General features: G+C 47.7%; 1 protein-coding gene across 6 annotated transcripts in view; it reads right to left on the bottom strand.

Moving 5' to 3' along the window:
- Window positions 1–342: 342 nt before the first annotated feature.
- The window catches only part of SLC15A2 (solute carrier family 15 member 2), a 77,313-nt gene continuing 51,065 nt past the window's right edge, over window positions 343–26,590 (bottom strand). For 5 of the 6 annotated variants that reach the window (XM_027796488.2, XM_027796489.2, XM_027796491.2 and 2 more), the window contains one exon: window positions 344–25,869. In XM_027796488.2, coding sequence (XP_027652289.1) covers window positions 25,693–25,869 — 177 coding nt within the window. In that variant the 3' untranslated portion in view covers window positions 344–25,692. Of the gene's footprint in view, window positions 25,870–26,590 lie in introns of all 6 variants that reach the window. The other variant, XM_027796490.2, reaches the window with a different exon arrangement.

Below are 26,590 nucleotides of genomic sequence, written 5' to 3'. Positions count from 1 at the left end.
TCCTCTGGCAGAGCCTGAATCAGCATGGAAAGCATTGCTTTGGTACGGGATATTTGTGCTTAGCAAAACCTTTCACTGGGAGAGAGCTGGCCTCCATCGTGGCCCCATCAGGAGTGATTCCAAAGGCTTTTTCACCAGCCAGTTGCCCCAGTGCTGTTTCCCCACCTCTGTCATGCCAGGGGTGCTCAGGGGGCACAAGAGGGATCTATAAGGGCATTTATGTCCATCCACAGGGGGGCTGGCCTGCATGGAGATGGGTCAGGCACAGAGGCAGGCGATGGTAAGGGGAACAGCGAGGGAACAAGCAGAGTTCCCACACCCAGGTACTTGTGTGCACTTGGATATCTGCAGAGAGATGTCCGCAATACCAAAAGTGATGGTGGTAAGGAAAGAGCCTTTTCCAACAGAAATATATGTTTATTTGTTTCTGGGACCTAAAATGTTACCCATGCCTCATGCTCTGTGGCAGCCATAGGAGTGGACCCGCCAAAGTCATCTTTGTGGAGAACAGAAGTGGAGAACAGAAGTTTGGAAATAACGGGAAGCTTTTATCCAGAGCAAAACCTTTGTCATAAAACTTCAGAAAACGAATTTCTTTTACAATGGGTCCCCTGGGGCCTAAAAAATAAGTATCTAAGGATTCATGTAGTAGTAAAAGTCGATAAAAATCTTTGAAGCAAATGGGCTATTGAGGAATTACGTGTGGAAATGAATGGATGGATTCTTCTGCAAATCTTTTCATAGAGGTACCCTGACATAATGAAGACACAGTAGGTGCATTAGTAAAAGTCCCCTTTTTAATAACTGCTATACCTTATGGTTTTCCTAAAGCAACGGTTTACCAGACGGAAAATCCACTTAAAGATTTTTATCTAGAAAGGAGGCTGCAGTCATTCAGCAGGAAAGAGCCAGCTTCATTCTCCATCCCCTCCCTGGAGTGAGGGATGCTTTACCTGCCTGCGTAAATACTCAAGAGCAGGAAAAGCCTTCTGTTCCCCTGGCAAGAGGTGGTCAAAGGACAACTTGGGGTCCATAGCCAATTTTATGGTAGCAAAGTGCAATGAAAAAGCCTGACAATGAAATACAGTGGTTCCTGGCCAGGGCAATGCCAGACACATCCCCCACGGGGAACCTGACGGCAGCCCACTCCATGGAGGTGCCTGCGGCTCCCCCGGGACCCCCAGCCCCGGAGTGATGGCTGCACACACCCCCTTCGCTTGCACCGCGTCCAAACCCGCCACGTAAATAAGGCCACAGCAAGCGGCGCTTGTTCCGCAGTTTGTAACGTTGTTTACCAGCCGTCGCAGGGAGTTTTTTGTGCACCCCCTGAAGAACATGAGCCAAGTTTGTTTTACATAAGTGCCGAGCTTTGCTGCAGAAACGTTGCTCCCTGCTTTAATTATTTTCGATTTTCATTTTTCCAAGGAAATGTTGGGCCTCTAAACCCCCTGCTGCTGACTCCAGAGATCTCGAAACGATTTTGGCTGAGCAAGCATTTCTCTTGCAAATCTAAATATTTATGCTACAGCTGTGTAAACAGCCAAAACTCGAAGGGGGGTTATTTTTAGTCTTCTTGAATTGCAGCAAGGGATTAAGATGGACATGTCATGTAAACTCTGACATCTTCTTTTGCTGTTTATTGCATGTCATTGCTGATGGGCGCAGCACCCTCAGCCTCCTTTCTAAAGGTGTTTCGCTCTGATTATTTATACAGTGAATCCAGATGGATAGGAATTAGACAGTCCTTACTTTATGTTGCATCGTCTACCCAGACGCCAAATGTACATCTGCTTGAATGCAGCGGTTTAAAATCATACAACATTAAAAAGGAAAAAAAAAACCACACCAAAAAAACAACGAACCAAACAAAACCAGCCAGTTGTTAAAACATGATATTCAGGTCAGGAGGGAGAAAAGTTATTCTTTAGTGTAGCTCCAAAGAATATGTCACCAATCTTGGCATGACCCTCCACAGACTCTTCTCACAAAGAAATGATTTACCCAACACTGAACAAGCAGCAGTCGCCCCTACAAGAGCTGACATAGAGGTTATGTTATCCATACCTTGCTGCTCAAAAGCTGGGTGGAAGCATGTACATGCCTGATAAGGTACTGAAGAGATTGCAGACCTCCTCCCTGATTCTGGCCAGGGTCTGCCTGCACAGTAAATAAGGGTTTTAAATGCACACATGTGTGGCATCTCTGAGGCACTCCCACCTTTAGCCAGCAGCCTGCAGACATCACTGATGCTGGAGGAAGCATGAGGAGATGGGAATTGCAGGGGATGAGCAGCCCGAGTTAAGCACAGTTCAAAACAGATAAAGGAAACAAAAGAATTTTTTTTTCTCTGGTCGTAGTGAGAAAAACTGCAGCTTATTTTCAGGACTGTCACACCAGCTGGGACAGCCTACAGCCTCGGGCTTGCCTTCGGCGGGGGTGGAGGGGTGGTTAACTCTATTTGGGGCTTCATCTGAGCAGCGAAAATGGCTGGTCTCCTTCTCATGGGGGACAAGTGAGACATCCCCAAACCAGCCTTGGCCCTGTTGGGGAGCTGGGGCAGGGAATGTCACCAGGGGTGCAGCTAGGACCGACCCTCAGCACTACATCCCAGACGCCCCCCACCCCCGCTGCCCCATGCCTCCTGGGGCGAGCACTCAGCACCTCACCCCCTGCCTGGTGATAGCTGACTTGAGCAGCTCAGCGGGCAGGGGGATGATGCAAATGCCCAGCGATGGGTTTTCCCTAAATAAACACTTCACTCTTGAGTGGCAGCGCTGCTGCTGGCGCCTTGCCTGGGCAACAAATTGATTCCCCTAATTAATAGCCCCATTGGTTGGTGGCATGAGCAGGAGGGACGTGACCTAGGAGCCCCAGGCTTGCTGAGGCAGCCCCTGGGATTTACCCTGCAGGACCTGCCCCAGGAGCATCCCTGCCTGGCCAGGCACGCAGCACCTCAGCATGGTCCTGGCACAAGCACTGGCATCATCCCTTGGCATGCACCAGGAGCTTCGGCTGGGCAGGGAGGGGGGGGAGGGGGTGCATCACAATGAAACAGGGGGACAGCTCCCCTGAAAAAATCTTCACTAGAAGAAAAGCAGCTGTTTGGGGAACATAGCATCTTAAGGGCAGGAGTCAAGAAGATGGGTCCAGGCTCTTTTCAGTGGTACCCAGCCACAGGACAAGGGGCAACAGGTACAAACCGAAACACAAGAAGTTCCATCTGAATATGAGGAAGAACTTTGCTTCAAGGGTGACAGAGCACTGGAACAGCTGCCTGGAAAAGTTGTAGAGACTCCTTCTCTGGAGACATTCAAAACCTGCCTGGACACAACTGTGCAACCTGCTCTAAGAGAACCTGCTTTAGCAGGGGTTGGACTAGATGATCTCCAGGGGCTGCTTCCAACCCCGACCGTTCTGTGATTCACCCAAGCAGAAAAACATGAAGACTGAACCCCCAGCTGGGCACCGGGCTCAGACATGAGTCCTCAAAAGTGGTTTCTGCTCAGGTTTCAGTGTTTCAGGGCCTCAGTCACCTTGAACAGGGGCAGTTCATGGGGATACTCCAGCACCAGCCCCATGGACGTGCTTAGGCCTTTAGAAAAATGTGATTAAAACCAGACACATACTCCCAGTACTGTGCAGGAATGTAGCTCAAATTTCAAGCTAGGGAGGCCTTGTACCGTCGGGGGTTTGTCTGACATGGATAATATTAGGCAAACAATTTCTAATAGGGTAATATTCCCAGAAAGACAGGATTTACATTTTCAGGTGCAGGAGAAAAGCTGGCAATCGGGGGCTCAGTTTTCTCCTGGTTTTTACTGCGGAGGTTGTCGTGGTTTGCAAAGTGCTGCCGGGGGAAGAAGGACTGAAACCAGCTCCTTATGCTCTGCCACTTAATTAATTTTAAGCACTTTACAGTAGAACACGAGTTCACCCAACTTCTACAAACAAGAGGAGAGAACGGTGAAAGTGCCTCGCTCACCCAGCTGTGCTGCACACCCCAGGCGTGCTGCAGCCATAGACAGCAGCTTTTCCACCTGAATATTAAACAAGGAGTGGAAGGTAATTCAAGCCCCCTAAAATTAAGGGTCTAAATCCATTTACATTTACAAACTCTGTAATTAAATAATAAACCAAAATACTACAGCTTGCACTCTAAATGCGAATTCAAGAGTGTATATCTAAAATTATATTACAGCCCCTTATTTGTTTAGCCTGCTGCAGTCCCTGCTTGCAGGCAGGGAAAAATTGCTTGGAGAGGAAGGAATGAAATTCCTGAGTCCCAGAGCCACAGCAGGTCCCGTCTGCTTCAGTCTGGGCGGGCTCAGCCAGGCTTCTCCGCTCGCAGCTGCCGAGGTGCCTGTGGCAGCACGAGCTTCTTCCCTCCCCGTGGGCCGATGGGCCAGTACCCGACCCCATCCCACGCCTGACCTGTCCCTGCCGAATCCCCGTGCCAGAGTCCATCCCACCGCCTGGCCTGTCTCAGGGGGGCTGCTCGGAGATGCTCCCTCGGCCCCATCACACGAGCTCTCGTGTGCCACAACACGGCACAGACACGGGTGCTCGTCCCTCCTCAGCGCCTGCACCAGCCGCGGCTCCTCGATGTGGGACCGTGCCGGGGCTGAAGGCAGCTCCGCCGGTCCCAGTGGCCTCTGCCCTCCCTGCTCTGAGCACAGAGATGGTGGCACAGGCGCCGCTCATCTGCTCTCTTATTTGCAGTCTTAGCGAAGAGATGAAGAGAAAGGGAAGAGGAATAAAAGCAGTGAGTAATGCACAGCTTCTGCGCTTTACATCTCCCATGGCGACAAAACCAAATTGTAGGCTGCGTTCAGTGCAGCCGTGTCTGGGGAGAGAGAGGGGCTGGGGGGATTGTTCTGCTGTGGGGGATTTTTTTATGGACTATTTAATTCCTCTGGGGTGTCCCCTGCCTGCTCAGCTCAAACCACAGCCCCGTGCTGGCACCACCAAGGGTCCCGCCAGTCACTCAGTCAGGGCTTGTGGCAGGGCCAGCATGCAAATGGCTGCAGGAACCTTCTCAGTTCAGAGTCTCTCTCGCCCATCATCTCAACATCAGTTCCTGCCTTAGGAATATTTAAAGGCCTCCTGTACATGCGCATGGCCTGCTGCAGCAAAGTTTGCCCCCAGCATAGCAGGGAAGAGACACCAGTTCATCCCAGTGACATCCTGGGACCAGCGGCATGGCTGCATCTGACCAGGGGTCCGGCAGCAGCTGTCACCCACCCTGTCCTCTCCTCTCCATCCCCAAGGGAAAGGCAACGCACCCAAGACCCTTATCTCCCTGTGCCAGGGTCACCTCATTCTGCTGCGCTGCTGAAGCAGCACCAGCAGCCTCTGCTGTTCAGAGCTTCTCCTTCGCTTCTCTGCATGTTTTAAGCTCCGCGAGGCAGAGTGCCGAGCGCCTTTAGAACCACGTACATCAATTATCACTGCAGGGTTTTCATCCCGTGCAAGGGCGCAATACGCAATGCAAATAGGACAAATAAAGTGTTTGATATTTAATGATCCCACACTGGATGGGGAAGATGCGCTTTTGAACAGGAGCCGCTTTCTCAAGCCGGTGCAATGCAGAAGGACCCCTGACTTTCATGACTAATTGAGCCTTAATGGCTTTCCTTTATCATCTGAAATGAAAACAAAGGATTTAAGGGATGTTTCATTGCAGCGCTGTGTGTCTTTCTATTCATTTATTATTCCCCACATTAAAAGCCATGCTTTGACTTGTCCTTCTGAACCCGCTTCTCCCTGGTGTTGCTGCTGCTTTTGTAGTTCTGTCTCTTTGCCTTTGATGGCCCAAAAACAGCTGCCGTGGCTCACACAGCCTCTGCCAGGAGTGAGGGCGCTCAGACTGCACACACACCCCCTCCCCCAACCACACCATCTTCCAAAAACTCACAGATACGGGCACTTCAAACCGAGTGAATTCCCAGAGTGACATGGGCAGGCTCCGTGCTGGGAGAGAGGCACAGGCATGTAGCTGGCCCCAAGGCACGGGGGGCTGAGCTCACCCCCAGCTTTTGTGGGGACAATGGAAATGCCAGAAAGGACCAGGGCAGAGCAGAACTTGAAGCAATGATGCTTCATTCCCTGCAGCCAGCGGGCAATGGCTTGGGATGAGCTGCTTACTCACCTTGGCTCCCTGCAAGCAAAACCCACTGCCCCCTCCCCGGCACACTCACACGCCAGCTGCAGGGTGCATATTTAACAGGGAGATGAAAGGGAAGACTTGTTCTTGCCAGAAAAACACCCAGGATGTGCATCGCACGCACCTGTCCCTGCACTGAGCCCTGTGTTCAAGCAGAGGCAGGGATGTGAGGGAAAGATGGGATGGGAGTGGAACTGAAGGTGATCTTGCAGCCAAATTGTTCTGCAAATGGCAATGGCTCAAATCATTGCACAGATCTTTCTGGCCATTTGCTGTAATTAGGGCTGGGCTCCCAGGTACCACCACAGTCCCAAGACACATTTCCAAATTGCTGCTCTTCTGCAGAGCTGCCTCCAGAGCTGTCCTTGAGGCATCAGCGCTGGTGTTAATTGGAATCAACAGGAAAACTGGCCTTTGGAAGGCAAAATGCAGATGCCAGGTCTGTGGGAGCCGGTGGGAGCCATGCTCTGCCAGGGCCCCGATGTCCCCTTGCGCAGCAACAGCAGGTGCTGGCACCCACAAGAGCAGGGGCCGGCCCAGCCCCGCCACCTTCATCCCAGCAGCCAGACACAGCTTGGACACCACCGTGGAAACCCCGTGGGCATCAGTGCCGCTGAGCGCACGCGGCACACTGTGACTCTGGGAAAGGCTGAGGACGGATTTTGTCCTTCCAGCTGCTGCCTCTCCAACTCTGGCATTGACACAAGTGCTGGGGTGTTGGCGGGATCTCAACGGGGGTAAAAGCAGCGCTGGAGCGCAGCCACAGGGTGCCGAAACATGGAGGCTGGGTGTTGCAAGGAGCGTGGCCGCCCCCCACCTCCCTCGCCCCTGAGTGATGCCCCAGCTATAGCACAGTGTTGCACGCTCCTGTCATTTTTCTAAGTATTCCTCATCTCCTTCAATGCCATTAATCACTCTATTTCAATTAATGGACCTGAACCATTGAACAGACCTGTCCTGCACTAATATGTTATTAATTGGGTCAGGTTGGATGGCAGCAATATTGAGTGCCATGTGGCTCTGAGCTTTCGTCTTCTGGTCCAGGCTTATTTCATTTATCTAATCACCTCCCCAATGCCACAGGGGCCCCCTCCACTTTTTCCCTCTCCGCCTGCCTTCAAGGTACTCTGCTACAATTTCTGCATTGTCTGGTATCAACTACACACTGAACAGAGTCATATCTAATTTACAGTACTCTCCCAAGAAAAATTAATTATTGTTTACATTGCTATCCTACAATCCCTATTTTAAAGTAATTCATGGCAGGGACAGTGCTATTAATTTTATTAAGCCATTATTAGTGGGCAGATATTATTCTGCTCCATTGATCCTAAGTTGATGCAATTACCACTTCCGAAGCTAGCCCTGTATGTCTGAAAATTTCAATTCTGTTCGCAACCTGAAGCTGTACGTTAAAAATGTGCCAAGCCAGATGCTGGTGGTGGAAATCGTGGAAAGCTGATTCAAAACAAACATGGAACTGCCCACATTTCATGATTTAAATCCTTTTAAAGCAGAGGTACTGATATCAGCCTGGGCCCCAGCCATTGCTGAATGCCCCATGCCAAAGGGAGAGGCATCCTCAGATATGCTCTTCAAGCCTCCCGGGTCTTATAGTTCATAGAAAACTCATCATCGTGGATTACCAGTTAACTGAAACATCCTCTGATGTGAATGGGAAATTTTACAGATGAAACTAAGCTTAGCTCTTATCTGCACAGAAAATAAGCCAAAAGCCAGGACAGGCCCGTGTCCAGCTGAGTGTGCATTTCGCTGTTTGCAGAGGATGAACTTCACCCAGAGGCCTCAGATCTCCTTTTCCCCTTCTCTATGTAAAAAAATAATAGCAGAGCAGTGTCAGGAAATTAAGTGAGACAAAATGGTGCAAATCACACGGGTCCCAAACATCTCCAGGAAATCCAACAGCACGAAGTAACATCAGAGGTGTGATGGGTCCTGCAGGGCAGGAGACTACAGGAACCCACACTGGTGATTTCCACCCTGTTGAGAAGCCATGTGCGTGCCCAGTGTGGCTCACAAGGCACGAACCCTATTTTTAGAAGAAATTAAAACCTGCAGTTTAAATTAAAAATAAGGGCTCACCTTTAAACAGCTTGGAAAAGCATTAGCTCAACCACATCCTTTTGATCATGGATGGGAATGCACTTTGTGTGTATTTGCGAGCCAGTAAAAACCTGCCACTCAAGGGATGGGATAAAAGAAAGACAGTCCCCAACGCAGGATCTTGCCCTCTAAATGAAAGGTGGCGGATGGAGAGATAGATGGATGGATGGATGAATGGATGGAGATAGTGGAGAAGAGTGAACCAAGGAGAAGATAGGAGCCATCCCAACAGACTGCAGCGCCAGCAGCCTCAGCGATGTTCAGCTGATGATAGACAAAGGATTTGAAGGAAAACCATGACGTCTACTGAGAGCCTCAGCAATGCAAGCGGGAGGGAATTGAGCCTCTAAGAGCCTGGCTAACTGGGACCAGTAGCCCTTGGAGTACATACTACTGGAAATGGACCTCCTTTCTGCTAGTGCTTTGGCCTGGACTTATTTGGGAGTGACAGATGCATTTGTTAGAGGCATACATTTTGACCTAAGGCAAGTAAGTGCTCTGTCAAATGTACATTAAAATACCATGAAGCAATGTATGAACTCACCTTCAGGAAAAATTAGGCCAAATAAGATTTTTAAACCATTTGTATGAGAACGCTTGCGGTAGCTCATAGCAGCATAAGGTAGCTAATGTAAATCACCTGGATTTGAAAAGTGAGGCCAAGTTACACCAGCTGAGATGCTGGCCTCAGAGTCCCCACAGAACACAAAAAGGTGTCATAAAACTGCTCTTTCCTGGTGACTGGTTAGTGCTCTGGAAAGGGCAATTGATTTATAGGACCTCCTGCACTCTGCTAAAATAGTTGTTCAACATTATAAACCAGCAGCCTTGTCTCCCATGCAAAACAAATAAACGAAGAAATAAATTATGTGCTTCTCTCCACAGCTGAGAGACGTTCTGCAGCCGGGAAGCTCTGCAGGGCAGCTGCATAGAGCTGCGGCAGGGTCTGTGCTGGGGGCTCAGCAAACTGCCCTACAGCTGTGATGTGGGAGCAGGATCCAGCCACTCGGCTGGGATGCTCCTCGCTGCCCACCCGCTGATCCTGGCTCCCCGCAGGCTTAGCCGATGAGATTCACTGCAGGCAGCAGTGGTGGGAGCATCCCTGAGTCCACCCAGTCCCCCCAGATGGAGTAGAGCTGGGCTCATACCTCCCCTCAGTGGGGTGCCCGGGGGACGGAGGAGCAGGCACAGCGACTTCCCAAACCCAACAGCTCTTACCCTGATCATGAACAAAGTTGTTTGCAGGGTGGTGCTGAAATAGAAGTTCAGATTCACGAGCATTTTTGCTATTAAAAGAGGTGGGCGTTAGCATTTCCCCTCCCTTGTACATTTAAAGCCATTTAAAGTGTGCCAGCATGGGGGTTTTAACCCTTCTGGAGATCAGAGGACTGGGGTTAAAGCTTCCTCTCCCTGTGGGAACTGGGCAGTGAGCAGCAGGAGCAGCATGACCTCTTTGCTGCAGAGGTTTTGAGAGCCCAGAGCACAAACCAAGCCTGCAAACAGGTCCCTCCAGGCAGACCAGAGGCACATTAGCCCAGTGCCTTTCCTGGTGCTTGACACCCTTCACTCAAGGGTATATTATAAGCCAAGCCCTCCCCTGCCTCTCCATCCGGACAGCTCAGTCCCTTGGTGTAAACCGTGATAGAATTTGGCTCATTGGCGTATCAGGATCTGGTTTATTTTATCTGCCCACACAAGCCTGCATGCAGGGACAGATCAGATTAACATGACTGATGAAAAACATCCTCCTCTTTATCCCATCTGACAGCAGCAACCCTTTATCAACAGTCTGAAGACCAAGTTTTCTCAACCATAAGTTTTCTGCCTTGGGGGTTTGGGGTTTTTTTCCAGTAGAAGTCTATTTTTTCTTCAAGAAAAATCAAAACATTTTGATGGAAGATTTTTCAGCCATCCTTATGCATTAGATGTGGTGGCAGACAGGCCTGGTATATCAACATCTGCTCCTTCTCACTGGATTAAATTTAATATCTGGTGTATAAGCACTAACTCTCCCTCGAGCTCTGCTGGAGTCAGCTCAATGAGACATACCTGGCTTGGAGAGAAGAAAATAGCTCCTTTTCTGAGGGTTTCCAAATGCTTTTCCAGAGTGACCCTCTCATCATTTTATCCCCTCTTACAAAGCTAACTTCATAATGCCCTCCAATGAGGCTTTGGGGAGGACAGTGTTATAAATTGCAGCTCAGTGAATCCGCCACTCACTGCTGCTAACATACTGCATTTATCCTCGCTGCCGCAGAGGCTGTGGCAGTGAAAGGAGAGAAGGAGAAAAGTAATTACTTCCCGCTCAGCTTGTCACCAAATCCCTTCATCAGCCCTCTCACGTCTTTCTCAGCTGCACTAGCGACTCGCCATGCCAGGGCTGGATTCAGCGGTGCTGGAGTTAATGGGGCACGAGGATGGGGAAAGGGTTGGGTACCACGGGCACTGGGAGCCCCCTCGGTGCCCAGCACACCCAGGGCTGTCCTGCTTGCCTGCACCAAGTCCCACCAGCCTGCCTGGCTGCTGCCCGAATGTCATTAGGATCCCTTCATCAAGATGTGGGTTTATTTCAGATGGGAAGTCTTAGCCCAAAATCATCCTCAGTATGGATTGAGAGAGAAGAGGTGTCTTCGGCTGTTTGTGGTTTTTAAATAACCCACAGAGGTTCCAGATGTGAGAGAGCTCAGTGTTGAAGTCTCTCTCAGACAGGATTCAAACTCCACATCCTTATTCAGCAATGTGGATCAGCTGGACATTCAGTTAAAAGCAAAGATACTGAGTCATGAAATGAACCCAAAATGAGACAATTTTTCTGGTTAGTGCTGAGATTCCCAGGAGCAGCAGCATTCTTCCTAAGACCCAAAACTAGGTGGGATATCAGAAGCCCTTACCTGGGGCATGTATTAAATTGAAGACAAATATTTTGACCAGCACATGATGGGCCATTTTACTGTGTTTCTTCAAGTCCTGCAAGGTCAAATAAAAGACGAACAGCAAGGGCCATTTTCTCTGGAGAGCTGGTGGACGTGGGGACCACTGGTGATGCAACAAAGGTATCCTGCTTAACCGACCTGGCACGGCCATTACTGGGGTGTCATGCTCTGAAACCAATGTGCCATGTGATAAATTTGATGCACTTCACACTGAAATTGATGCATCACCTTTGGAATCAAATTTATCACCTCTTCTGTCACACTCCATATACTGAATCAGAGTCACCACCTACTGAATTAAAAACTTCACATGCAGTTCACATCACACCATAAATCAGGCCAAAATGGAATTAAATGCATTGTATGCTAAGAACTCATTCATCACCCCATAAATTAAACATGGGACAAGCCTCTTATGCTGGATGTGCCCAGATATAGCCCTCAGAGTCCACTGGGGAAAACATGACACCACTGAAGTCACTGAGGGCTTGGCCAGTAATTTCAGCTAATTTCCTCAATGCTAGGATCTGATGTGTACCAGGTCCAGCTCCGTCCTGGACCAACCTGCAACTTGGGTACCCAGCAACTTCTGCTGGTAGTGACCCTCCTGTTGAACCATCCCCACTGCCCACTTGCAGGCTTGGGCAGGAGCCTGGAAGAGAGGCAAATCAGACCCTGGCCCTGCTCCTCCGCGTGGCGGAACAGCAAGAGGCTGAGAGGGCTTTGCACCCCTTGCTGGCAGCTAGCACACAGTGTCACACACCCAGCACCTCTCATCTTCAAAGGACCGTGAGCCATGAAGGGCCAGGCTCAAAGTCCCAACATCCTTGTTGCTGGAGGGAAGCATCCTTCTCCGAAGCCCTCAACAGGGCTGCACAGGGCTGGGCTCGGCTGCAGGAGCTACTGGCGCCTGACACCCCTTTTTCAGTCTTTGGATTTCAAGGCAACAGGAGAGAAAAAAACCCCACAACAGAATCAGGGATTCACATGGTGCCAGAGCATTCCGCACAGTTCAGCCCTCAGCACCAGGCATTGTTACTCCTGTGTGACAGATGGGGAACAGGAGCACAGAACAATGGGTACCAGATGCTCAAGGCCAAAGCCTGGGACTGGGACAAAGACAGACTTCAGAAATTCTTACCCAAACCCAGGATACTATTTTCTCCTTTTTGTTATCTATGTTCATTTTGGCTTTTGTGACAGCACCTCCCTACGCGCTCTTGCAGCACAAGGAGAGCCCCCTGCCCTGCCCCCGCTTTCCAGGGAAATGTGGGATAAACTTCCAGCTCATTTGAAGCACGATGCACACATACATCCTTGGATCCAATCCACAGTCTTTCCTTTTATTTTCCTATTAATCTGGTCCTCTCAAAATCTGCTCAGGAGCAATTAGAGCCTGTCAGCTAGAAGCTGATGCAACTTCTATTTAATTAGCCCAGCAGCCAATAAAGATCTCATTCATCAATATCTCATGGAAGGTGTGGTTGGTGGGGGTGAGATTTGTCATTTCTTCCCTACCTCCAGATGGCTGCAGAGCATCTATCAGTGATCCAATCACACACATGGACTCATGTGCACATCTGAGGAGATCGACCAGCTGGGTGACATCTGTCTGGAAAGCACTTAGTGTGAGACTGCCCCAGATGCTCTTGTAGACAAGTCCCATCGGTAACTCAGTCTCCAGACCATGGCTAACTCAGGCAGCAAGTGACCCTGGTGGGATGAGCAGCTTTGGAGGGCTCTTCCCTCTTCTGACCCATTTTGCTGCCCTTCCCATCAATAGGAAACAGCAGAGGTGTGTAAGGAAGACCAAACACCAGCAGGATGAATTGGGGGAGGTCTGAAGAAGTATGGGATTTGCCCCATACCTGCTGCCTTTGCCCTGGGAGGGGGATAAGAACCCCTCTCACTGTGCTGCCACACTGAGAATAAACACATTAAAGATGGCAAAGCAGGAGAGGGGAATTTAATTAGAACCCAGACTGATGGATCTTGGCAAAGTTTTGAGGTGTTCAACATGCCAGAGAAAAATCTTTGGGGTGACACCTTCTTGGCCTGAAAGCTTCTCCTTAAATTGACTGTCAGGGTATCAAATACCTGCATGACCTTCTCCTGCCAGACCATCTAAGCAGGACACATTTGGGTTGAGCCTTTCCTGGAGACTGGGCAGGGTGGCCAGGAGGGTGGGGGGGGAGCACGTAAATCTGTACCCACGAGGTCACTGTGCTGGCTTTGTGTCACAAAAAGGGGGTTTCAGCAGCTCAGATCTGCAGGAGTGGGTCCCTGCAAAAATCACTTGCCAGCACCGTATGCAGCCTCACCATCTCAATTCATTGAACCAAAAAAAATAAATCAGTTATCACAGGACAGTTCATGGATTGCAAACATGAGCGATGGTATCTTCATAATTAACGATTATGAGAAAGTAGTTTAATAGTTTCGTTCCTTGTGGCTGGTTTGATTTGTAATGTATGGCAGTTGGTATAAGCAAAGCAGGTAATTGGAGCCAGTTTACCCTTGGTGTGTCCAGCTGTAGCTGCACTTCACAAACTTTGATGTGTGTTTTTCTCAAAGCCTTAATCCCCAACAGCAGAAGAGGGCTGAAAATGTAACCACATCAAAAGCCATATTCCCAAGCTGGGAGACGCTTGGGGACTGAATGACAGGCAGTTTCCTGCTGCTGCCCTGCACATCTGCAAGTTGCTGTGGTCAAAAAATCCCCCCCCTGGCATTCACAGAGAAAATGCCCATGGTCAGCTCAAGGCCTTGCACCACCCGGCTCCTCAGTAGTTATTAACAGAAACATCATAGCTGGCATATTACTGTGATGGATGCTGCACCAGTCAACTGGAAAAGTGTTAAGCAAGCCTTAAAAAGAAGTGAGATGAAGGCTTAAATACCAGGCTAAAATGTCCATATAATGGGGATTATTCCAGGATTGAAAACACATGTGCAGACATGCTGAAATACACAGCTGTGCCCCTCTCGCTGCTGGCCACTGCTAGCTCCAAGGGAAGTGATTAATGAGTGCTTACATTGCCAATGGGGATGGACAATTAGCAGAGGGCACATATAAACTGTATTCAGCATAAGTCTGTGGTTTTACTGCTTATCAGATAAAAAGTAGTGAAGAAACATTCTGTATTAACACATTATTTCAAGCCAAGCTCTGGTACTTGCCTGCTTTTATTCTGTTCCATCAAGTCTTGTTTGATTTGGCTTATTTTTGCTGAAGACCAATGTGATACGCTATGCTTGGAGTTGCCAACTTTAGTCAGTTTTGCTGGTGTGACGTTTGGTGTTTCAGAACACCTGGGGGCTCCTCTTTTAAGGAGAGTCTCAGATACTCTTGCATTAAAACAGATTTGCGGCCAGGTCAGTTGTGGAGAAACTTACGTATGGCATTCCAGCTTCCCAGACCCAAAAGGCAAACAAAAAACCTCCTCAGAATCCAAACAAACAAACAAACCAACCTCCTCAACTGTGTTATCTATTAATCGTCTGTGATTTTCAAACGCTGTTCCTTTGGGAAACCCAGCTCAGATTTTCTGCTAACAAAAGGTGATTTTACTTGAGAACAAATTCACTTCTCTTCTCCAAAGCCTGGCTCACACACTAGTGAATTCCTGTACTGTGCACGCAAAGCCCACGGTCAGAAACCGCAGGGCAAAAATGGCCTGGTGCCCAGCACGTGCCCCGAAGGGGATGCTTCATGCTTTCTTTAAGTCTCTTTTCTGGTGCTGTGTTTTTCCTTAGGAGTTGCCCTTGATGCCCCCGGGGATGCATCAGGCTTTTCCCATGGCATGTAGCATTCTCCTTGCTTCACCTGCAGCCTTCTACACCAGACCCAGCCTTCCTGGGCAGACGCTGGCCCTTCAGCCCTCGCCGTACCCTTTACCCTGTGCTCAGACCTGCAGCAGGCAGAGAGGAAGCTGCTGCAGAGCACAGATGTGTTTTACCGGTCCCAAGACCTGGACTGAATATTTCCCAGTGCTGCCTCCAGTGCTTTACTGAGGAACAAATCCAGCGTGTCCTTCTGGATCTCTCTTTTCTATGGAGGCTCAGGGTGTTCCCCTTGCTGCCCTGCTTGTGCTCAGAGAGGACCTGTCTCTTAAAGCACTTACAGTCCGAACAGACCCAGCAAGCTCAGGGCTAGGAGGGAAAAGCAGCTCCTTTTGCCAGCCCTTCATGTTAAGCTTCTATATTTAAAATGTCTACATAAAGTAAGAAATTAATAACCTAAGTACTTTACCAGGCCTAAAGTACTTTACCAGGCAAATCCGATTTCTACTTGAGAGAATTGGAGGGACTAAAGCTAAAAAAATTGCTTCAAGGATGAGATTTAATTCAAAGTCCCAGTGCTAGTTCTCCTACTACACTTGTAGGTTTCATGAATAAATCTGTTTGCTAGCAAACAATCGTCTTAAACAAGATCATCATTAATCCTGAATTCAACTGTCAAAAAGCCTAAGATTGCAAACTAAGAGGAGAACAAGGAAAATCTGGTAATTTGTTTGTTAAGTATTTGCAAACTGTCATATCAATAATGGATAATAAGAAAATTTTGGCCCTCCTGAACTGATGCATAACACAAGGGTTTGCTGTATTGCACCTAAACTATTATCAATAGCACATTTATTATTGTAATAGATGAAAAACAAGCTTCCTGGCTGAAAAACAAGATCAATTTGAGCTCGAGCTATTTGGACATATTCTAAATGTTGTAATTAAAATGCAGCATGAATGTTCCTTAAAAAAAAAAAAAAAGAGAGAGAGAAGAATAGCTCTACTAGAATTACACATGCCATCTAGCTCTGACTCAGTAATCTGAGAGAAAAAAACCAGGCAAAATTGTATTTGAGTCCAGTCAGACATTTCTCATCTTCAGGGCTTGATGCAGAGCCTAAGCTAACAGAGCTTTTCCTACTGGGTCAGGATCCAGCCCCAGGCTTCAAGATTTGATGCAGGGAGTCAGCCTAGATTGCACTGAGCTCCCTGTGCAGGTCAGGATTTGGTCAGAGTCCAACAAAGAAACCCAGCTGAGCTCTATCTTGCTGCAAAGATAGCTGTAGTTTAGAGTGGGGAAAAAAAACTAAGCAGCTGTAAAAAGAGATAAAGAAGCCACCTGTGTGAAAGGTTTCACTCCTGGAGCAAGTACCCTGGGGACAGAAATGGTCAAGTGGCATGTCCCGTCCTGTCCCCCAGCCCTTGCAGTGTTATCACATACATCAAAACCTGCAGGAGACAAACATGACTTTTGCCTCCCCCAGCAATGAGAGGCTCAGAGAGCTTCCCAGGAGCTGCATGCCACCCTGAAGAATTCAGCTCTTCTTTTGTTCTGATAAAGAAGCGACTAGTGAGTTACAGCAATCTGCCAGGAGCTCTCTAAATAATTGCATTCCCTTATGTCTTTTAATCATAAGCCCTGTAAGGCTCATCATACCACACGCGCAATCCAATTTGGCCCATCAGCTCAGTTTATCGAAGGGACCTAATTTAATACCAATCTTTGATAGAGACAGGAGCGGTCAGTCTGCCCTAATGATTTGCTAAGTTTACTTAGTTTGCAGATCTGTGGTGTGAAGGGCACTTGGACTTCAAATAGAGCATTGATAATGGGAAGACATGATGAGGAAGACAAAACTGGCAAAAGCTTGACAGTCTGAATCAAACTACATCAGAAACCTGGAACAACGGTGGAGACTGAAAAGGCAAAAATAAACCCCGTGATGGGTGTCATCACAAGTAACATCATGAGACTAGTCAAATAAATTGCTGGAGGCAACAGCTCCCTCAGAGTGAATATCACCACTGTGAGAGACCCACCAAGGAGAGGGCCAGAGCAAATGAATCCAAGCCAGGAAACACAGACCCAGAGGAAAGCAGGAGCACGGTGCCAGGGATGCCAGAGCTGCTCTGGCCTGGCAGCACCCTTCCCCACCAGAGTAGGACACAGCAGGCATGAGAGCACACCTTTACATGGAAAAGTGACTGCTCTTCTAACAAGCTGAAAAGGGGCTCAAAACTTTCAGAGTTGAGCAGGTTCGCTCTAGGTGCATCTTTTAAAACCACTGGGATGACTTCTCTCCTCCTTTTTAGCCCAGTAGGTCAGTGGGCCCAGGAGGTGTGGTACAGCAACACCAGCTAAGAAATGCTGAGCAAATGGAAGTGAAGACCCAGAGGAAGGTGTCCAAATCCTTGGCTTCAAGGGATGCTGAACAATGAACAACATTAGGACTAAAGGCACCAAAGATAAGGTTTTTATGGAAAAGCTAAAAGCCCAGCCTTCTCTGGAAAAGCAAAGGTTGATAGGAGAAGACTGGAGCAGCATTCTACTCCATAGCTGTAAGTGATGGATATGAACACAGTAAAAAACCTACAAAAAACGAACTTTACTAGACAAACCCCAGCTGGTTCTGAAGCACTGAATGTCTTTTAATAGTTTTCAGCTCAAACAGAAGAGGGAACTCAGAGCCTGCATTACAGAAGCTTGAGGAGTGCTGCAGGCTGTGAGAAATGAAGCACAAGCCCTTTGGTTTCAGCCAGCATGTACAAAAGGATGGTGCAAAGAAGGGCCAAAGTCATCCTCCGGTAGGGATGTAAAGGACTACGCTGGCACTGTAAGCACAAAGGGATACTTCACGGCACTATCAAAGCTTCTATGGATGGACCATCTGCCTGCAAACAGGCAAGGCCATTTACTTATTTTGTACAGAGTGCAGGCACTCAGGACAACCTTGGGGCAGGGGAAGGAAAGAAAAATAGCGACATCAGTTCCAAAAGCAAAGCCTCAGCCAGCAGACAGCAAAGGGTGAAATGCAAACATTACCCAGGCTGGCTAATCCCCACAAAGGGATTGGCTGGTTAACACCTTGTCAAATCCTTGGTGTCATGAGGGATGTGCTCTTTGGAGAAGTGGGGGACATGAATTTGAGGACAGCTTCCAGGAAGGTGTTTGTGGGTGAGCAGAATAGGAGAGTCCTGACCTCCCCTTTCTCCAGGGCAGTGATGAGATGGGGGGGGCTGTGCAGCTCTCTTGGCCAGCCCCAAAATAAAAAGACAGCTAATGACACTGGCTGTGAATAAGGAGGGAGTGAAAGCAAATTAAATGCACTCTGTGGAAAAGAGGGAACTTTCTCCTCTTTGCTTTGCAGATTTTGGGCTGTATGAAGCGTCAGGAAGCAAAGCTGGCACTGACAGACCATGAACGGCAGACAGGCAGGCTGGCCAGTGCTGGGACCTGGGAGCTGCAGCCCCCAGAGATGGATCCGAGCACCTGCTGGCCTCCTCTGATCTCAGGGCACAGCAGGAGCTGGACTGCACGGCCTTCTGTGTGGGAGCCCCTGTGACTGGCAGCAGCTCGCCTTTTTGAAAGGCAGCAGCTCGCCTTTTTGAAAGGCAGCAGCTCCTAGTTCCTGCTGAATTCCTGCTGGCCTGTTTCACCTTTAACTTGGACAGGAAAAATCCATCTTGGCACAGCACCTTTGGGAGGCTTCTGTCTTTGGCGAGAACAGCATGAAGGCCTACTTGGAAAGTACTTTGATGCACAGGTTAAACAGAGAAAGAGACCTAAAAAAGGCTCCAAGCAGACTTGGGTGAAGTCAGAGCTGAAAGCAACCAAATTCACCTCCATGTGAAGAAACTTCCCTTGTGGGTGGGCGCATAATACAGCAAGGTCTGGGAGATGCCAGTTACCTGAGACCTGATCACTGGGAACAGACAAGCAAAAGGAGCAGAAAGTGCCCCGCCATGGGCAAAGCAGCACCAGCACAGGTCCTTTCGTCAGGAGGAGCAGCTCTGCCCAGGCATGCACCCTGCTGCTCTCCTTGCCCAGCAGATTCAGAGGCTGAAGCCCAGCAGCACCACAGTAGTAACACAGGTCTCCTTTCAAAACATCCTGGTCAAGCCTGGGAAGGCCACAGAGCCAGCCCCACTGACACCAGCAGTCCCTGCGCTGGCACTGCTGGCAGAGGAGCCAGCCCCATTTCACTGGCTGCTGCATCCACACTGATGGGAGATCTGTGGTTGCAGATACAGCCCACGGACTACACACTACTGCTGCGATGAACACAACCCGAGTGGCTTTCTCCTACTGCTCTACAAGAGAAAGACTCAGAAACTGACTGGTAGAGCAGGGCCCCAGAGCCTCCAGCCCAAGCAGGAGGCTGGAAGGAGCACCCTGACCATAAATAACCTACAAAGGCCAACTAAAGAAGGCTGGGGCCACGGGCAACACAAACAGATCCCCCATGGCCACTAACAGCAATGTTTTGATCCACAAGACCCTGCAGCTTGACGTGGCACAACACAAGGGCTGACTGTGGGCAGCTAACTGGGCACAGGAAAGATTGGAGGGACGCACAAAGCTGCTGGATTACCCCAATGCTTCTGAACTGATTTGCCTACAGAACACGCATCAGGCCATATGAGGCTGTGACAAGGAGACAGTGCCAAAGCAAGCCAGGGCAGATGCCCTGTTACTACCCAGATATTTGGCTCAGTGTGATTTCTGCCCAGACACAGTAGTGCCATGGGTGAGAAACTTTTCTGGCTGCAGGAAAGTGGGCAGCGTTACACCCAGGACAACCTCCAAGAAGACGCACTGTTGCTGGCAGCAGAAGGGCTGCATGAGAGGAGGAATAAGCAAGGTGCTGAGGGCTGGCAAAGTCATCGGGGAGAAGTCTGAGTGACTTCTGGGGAGGGAAGATCAGCATGTGGGGCTGAGGGGGCTGCCTGCTAACTTGGGAGTTTGCAACAAGAGGAAAACCACGCTGCAGCTTGGGGAGGGTATGTGTCTTCCACAAGTCATTTCAGCTTCTTTCCCTTACACACATGGGTAGATTGAAAAGGACAGGCCAAGCAGACTGAACAACATATGCAATGACAAAAAAGAATCTAAAAAGTGATGTTTGCTTGATTTTTGTCTTCAGCTTGGCTGCCAGTTGTCACGCTGCTGGATTCCAACCGCCACTCCTCATCACTCCAACTGAATTGCTACATACTGGTTTAGGTTTTCGCTTTCTGTAAGCATATTAAAATTTTAATTAAGCACTAAACCAGCATTTTAGCCTTTTTTTGAGAGTTTTGCTATTTCATTGATTACAGTTCTCTCAGGTCCTTTTGTTTTGGCCTAAATTTAGACCAATTCTGACTGAGCCCTGCAGGATAACTGCTAAAATTATTCATTAAAAATTAAGAGATCAGAGTTGATCAGCTGACAGAGGGAGCCCGCAGTGTGGCTTCTCTGCATCCTGGGAACCTTCTGGTCTACAGGTACTAGAGGCAGGTCAATGTTGATCCACTAGTAAAACACAACATGAGAAGACGCTGCAGCTCCTTGATTCAAAGCTCACTAAGAAACAACTTGTTTCGTTTCTTGTCAACCACCTGACCTGGCAAGGAAGGAGGGACGTTAAACAAAGCAATTATTTTCCTTCATGCAATTTCTGTAATGCAGCATGATCCCTTCTCAAGGCAAAATGTTTAATATCCCTGATTTTTTTCTTTCTGGGAAGCACTTTGCAGGAGACAAATGAGGGTTCCTGCTTTAGAAAGCATGTGGGCAGCTCTGACAAGGAAGCAATGCCACAGCTTAGCCAGCTTCACGGGGGATTTTAGTTTTTTCCTAAATTGCTGGGGAAATCCAAAGGCCCCCCGATATCAACTTGTACATGACAGGTTTATCTCACACTTTAACATGAAAGAGTACCATAAATCCAGCTATCAACATGCAAAACCCTGGCCAGATCTGTCAACATCTGGGACCAGAAACATCTCTTAAATGCTGTTTTAAAATTATATCACAATAACGAATGTAGTGATAATGAAATGCAGAGTCTGGTACCATCCAAAATTCAGCAGCTGTGGTATTTGCCATGGAGCTGAACTCTGAAGTTTAAGCTGCTGGTACTAGAAAGTGTTTCTTGTAGCTAGGCAAAGAAACTCAACACAGAGAGAAGAGGAGATTATTCCTCTATGACCCTGGCTAAAACTGCCCGTTAACCACCCCTAACCATAGCTCCCCCTTCTGTGCTGCTCCCACCCATAACACAGCTTCAGCTGTTTTTTCTGTTGCAAGGTGAAGCAAGGTGGTGGCTGCCATGCATGGTAGGGGCATTGCCAGGAGCAAAGCCACCACCCCCTCCCCTCCAGTCACTGCAGACCCACCAATGCAGATCTGCATGCTAGTTTTTGCAATACTCTGGAGTGACAAACCAGTTTTCAAGCCATCGGTGACTAACTCCCCCAATGGCCGCCCACCCCAGTTAGGAAAGCACTTTTCTGAAAGGTCTGAAGCCATCCACTATTTAATCATCTGAACTTTCCACTTCCCCCGTCTCATTTTTTTCTCCAGTCTGGTGTGGGGAATTCCAGCTGTTCACCGAGGAGTTGCAAAGACCTTGACAAAACAGCCTTTTTTTTCCTCCCTGCCTGTTGGTCTCCACCTCCTTGCAAAATGCCTCAGGCCAGAACCTAGACCAGTGAAAAGTTTTCCTTTCACTTGCTCACAACATTTCACTTTCACAATAAAACTCACACCCAGATCACTGCTCAGGAGAACCACATCTTCCACCAAGGCAAGCCCTGCCCCAGGCTGCCTTGCCTAGCCCCATCTGGTTCTCCTAAGAAGAACCAGCTCCTGTGCCTGGCCAGGCTCCTGCCTCCCAGCCGGTGCTGACAGCACATACTATCTGCATCCGAGCCAGTCCCATGCAGCCTTCCCAGAGCTCATCTTCTGGAATCCTCCAAAATTCATCTTCTGAAATTGTGGGACTGTGGGGAAAGGGAGAGGGAAGAAAAGAGGGATGCAAGCCCCTTGAGCTGCACAGAGCAGCTTGCTACCTAAAGGCATTTAACTGCCTCAGAAAGAAGAGGTAATTTTAAGGAACCCACAGCCAAGAAGTTGTTTTGCTGAGTTTGAAATCTCAATTTTATGCTTATCTCATGCAAAGCTGGAAATAACACTGGTGACACAACATGTTAAGGGAGGAAAATACATTGAGTAACAGCCAGCGCAACCGACGGGAAATTTGCTGCACAAAAAAAAAATCTTTATCAGAAAGCATCCTTCAGAAAAACAGATAAATACATGCTTCCACAGTGAAGCCAAATCCCTGCAATCTCCATGAAGGCTTGTGTAGCAACATACCTACAGATCCCCAGCAGCTCATTACTGTCCCTTAGCTGGAGATGATCATTTCTGCAGGTCAGCCGCCAAAACAGCTGGTGTGAGTTTTTCCTAATCTGTTCCAGGGCAAACGCCACTAACAGCTGAGACTCCCTTCAGTGACAGTCAAAGTTGGACAGGCAGCAGGCTGCTATTTCTCTGTAGAGCTTCATACCACTTTACATATACCATCACTATTTTGGGTTCTTCCTCTGATTCTAAATCAAAGAATCAGAAGGAATAAGGAATATTGTTCTAAAATTGAGTGTTAAGAGTTGTGCAAGACTCCATCTCAGAGTTGACCATATGGAAGAAAAAAACCCCGGAAACCTCAGTACCCCACGGAACCAGGTTCTAAAATCTTTGATCCAGTCTTGAGTCCATTTGAAAACCATGAAAGGGCTCAGAGGATGAAGTTGTGGCTCTAAAACTGGAAAAATGCTATACTGAGTGGGCTATTTTCCTACCTTCTCCAGCTACAGCAGGGGCAGCTCTTCAGCCTGCTCCTGGCTGGTGATCAGCATGCCCAGTGGAAATCCCTCCAAACTGCTGGTGCATTTCAAATAAATGGGGCCAATTAGCAAAGCTTTACAACTGCAGCTGAAACAGTGCGGAAGGATCATACCAGCAACCAAGCAGGCAGATCAGAGGGGGACAAAGTTTCCAATAGGTGACGATGAGCAGGTAGGAAGAAGTAATTGCATCAGCTGGAAATAAAATGTGAACAGAGCATTACACTCCCTTGGGCAAGCAATTCTCCAGAGGGGCTGCAGACGCAGCCCCCAGCCTCATGTTAGCACTTTATTTATAGCATTGCCTTCCTGTTCATAACCTTCTCAACTGTGAGTTGCAATTTTTCTCCCCCCAGCATTATGGTGATGGTTTGGAACATGGAGATGTTGGGAAAGGGGCAATTTGGCATCAGAAGTCTAAAAAGCAGATACAGATGACATCCTAAATGTATCTTTTATGAGTTTGGAATGATTCCTTTAAATTAAGCTCAGAGTGTGTGACAGCTTCTGGTAGTGCCGCCAGTAAGGAAATAAAACATAAAAATCAAGAGGTTGTTGAGCATATGTAGTCTTAAAGATCTGGACACCTTGCTTTCCCTCATGCCACTTTGAGCTGCGATGTACCAAGTGCTTCCCAAGGAAAGTGCTCCAATAATTTTCAATTGTGTCTTCACCACATATGCCCTCAAAACCCAACACACTTCCAATTCAAGGCTTATAAAAAATTAAATGCTCCAGTAATTCTAAATTGTGTTTGTTCAGTGCTGCTGGAGCCTGTCCATTCCTTCAGTTGGGGGATTTTTGTTTTGTTTGCGGGGGGAGAAATGCTTTCTATTAGTGCTTCAAATTGGAAGCCGGTCAAACAGCATCATAGCAGAATGATTCAGCAGCCTCTGAGCTGATTCACACTGTATCATAAAACAGGATTAGGAAAACAACAATGCCTGCAGGAGAAAGAACCCACACAAAGAATCATGGCACGAGAACAATACCAGAAAGGAGCAGAGGGAATAATCCTCACTTGGCTTCTGAGGAGCGGGTCAGATGACCTAATAGATGGTTTTCAATGCCCTTCATTCCCCGCTGAGTTGCAGGGTTCAGCTTCCCGGATCCAACCACCATAGTTTAATAAATGGCTCTGCATCGCCTGAACTACATTAAGTGTTTCTGTGTGCACACCCACAGCCTGCTGTCATTTATCTGAGATCACAGTCCCCCTCTGGCACAAGACCCAGATGCTATTTCACAGCAGGCAGGAGCTTATGCAGAACTAGCGGTGGAAGTTCATGAACATTTAGGACAGGAAGCAAAGGAAACAATCTTAGGTTGCGAGTCTTCCAGTTATAAGCCAAAAAGTGGGGTTTTCTTAGTCTTTACTCAAGAAAACACACACAAAGGCGACAGTACATTAAAGTAGCAGTGAAACTAAGTGTATTCCCTAGCACCATCCTGAACATGAATGAAATTAAATACGTATTTCATGTTCTCCTGAATCAGAGCATCAGCGACCACCTATGGCCAATGCCAAGATGGAAGAGGAAAGCATCATTTAAAATCTGTTCTCTGTGAGTCTGAAGATCCTACTGACAACTTTGTTGTAAATTAAGTCATACCTGTTACAACTGTGGCCTTGGAGTGACAGAGGAAGGCAAGGACCCTCTCAGGAGTTTTACTAGATCAGCAAAGTTGAATTACTTCTATGCAGAACATGAAATCACAACTTCATTCAACCAAGGAAAATTAGAAAATTATATCACAATTCCGATAAAATAGCTATATCCCAAGTTTGGTACCGAGACAAAGAAACAGGGAGGAAAAAGAAAAATCTCCTATGCCTTGGCTTCCTCTTGTAGACTGAAAAAATGATAAAGTGCATCCTCGTTTAACTCACTGCAGGATGTCTGCTACAACGTGTCTCCCAGTGGGGAATAACTAAAGCATGAGATAAGAAATCAGCCATATCCTAACTTGCAGTGGCAGATGCTGTAAAAGGAAATGCCCAATAAAGGCTTAATATATAGGAAGATGGCAAATAACTGCTTGGATTTCTGAAATAAGAAAGCATAAACCAATTCTCTAATCACGTCTAATCTAAGAACACCGTCAGTTGCTGAAAACTTCTAGGAAAAAATGGGTATTGGAGAGACGGTAGCATGCATATCTTCTTCAGTAGTGTTTTGGGAATATTTTAGCCTGCAGAATTTAATTCCCTGTTATTACTTCTGAGCCTGGAGGTGAAAGTCATAAATCAGGACCATTCATAACATGCAATAACAGGGTGAAATACTCATAAGGAGAGTTACATGGTGAAATCCTTTGGGATTGTGTGTAACACTTCCAGTCCTTGATGATAGCATTAAAAATTCTTCTGTCTGTAACATCTATTCTTCCCTAATTCCTATACTAGATTTTCATTCTTTTCTCCCAACACCTCCAAATTTTGCTGTCATATGACATTCCTTCTACCCTTATTACTCCCTGCTGCCTTAAATATATGTTTAAAACAAGATCATAGGAAAGCATTCCATGCTTAAAAAGATGGGCAGGTTTAAAATTACACTGTATTTACTTATAAGGGCTTTTAATACCAGAGGAGCTTTCCCAGGGAGTTTTGCTCTGATTTCAGGACCCCCCTGGTTTTTATAGAGGGCTATTTGGTCCCATTTACAATATGGCTACATTTTAAGTAATAAAGACTGCAGTGCTATAAAATAAAATAACATTGTCCCCACCCCTTCTTTTACTCTCCCTTCTACTGAGTTAAAAAAAAAATAATAAAAATCCCATGATGTGTTAGAGCTTTGTTTTCTGAGTAACAAGACTAATCATGTTTCCTCTGCTTGAGGTCTCCCTCTTCTCTTCCTTTTCTTCTAGGTCCTCTGGATCCACACTGACATAGAAATATCCCATGATGGAGAAAATAGCGCACACAGCAAAGAGGAGAACAGTGAATAAGACAAACTCAGCCCACTAGGAAAGAAAAAAGAACAGCAGGTCAGGAGACCCCAGACTCAGTCCAGAAGCTATCTCTGCACTTCCAAGTGCTTTTTAAAGAACTGGGTGAAAATTACTTTCTAGTTTCCAAAAAGTCTGACAAGATAGAAACTTTTTCATCTTGTTTTCTGGTAAACACATGTACACATAATGTAATTATGAATATGCAATATACCTTGAAACAAACCAGTTGGATTGGGCTAGTTTCATTAAAACATTTCTTACAAGTTGGTCCTAACTAGAACATACCTGCCTGGGATTTTTGCCAACAAGATGCCTTTGGGAGAGCCAGAAACAAGCTCCAATTCACACCTTCATGGCATCATCCCAGAAGCCTGATAGTTTGAAATTAAAACAACCTCTCAATGCAAGCCTGACATCTCAGGGATACCACAGGCAGCTGGCTCTGAAGGAGTCCCAAGCTAGACACTTGGGGAGGCTGACTGCCCACTGGGCTAACTGGATGAAGGCGAGCTGCTTTTGGTAAGCAACTGCAACGTGTACAACACGTAGCTGGCACAGTGTCCAGGCTCCAGGCACAAATACAGCCTGCTTGCTTAGAGCTGAGCTCCAGCAACGTTATCACAGCGTAGGTCGCTATTATTTACTGCCTCTGGGAGGCTTAGGGGGCCATTGCTCCAGGGGGCAGCCCTGCTGAGGGCAACGCACAGCCCTGGCTGGGAGGCAGCTCGGTGCA

This window comes from Falco peregrinus, chromosome 8 (assembly GCF_023634155.1).
Source record: "Falco peregrinus isolate bFalPer1 chromosome 8, bFalPer1.pri, whole genome shotgun sequence".
Taxonomy (NCBI): domain Eukaryota; kingdom Metazoa; phylum Chordata; class Aves; order Falconiformes; family Falconidae; genus Falco; species Falco peregrinus.
Note: the sequence above shows the minus strand (reverse complement) of the source record. Positions and strands in the feature narration are given on the sequence as shown.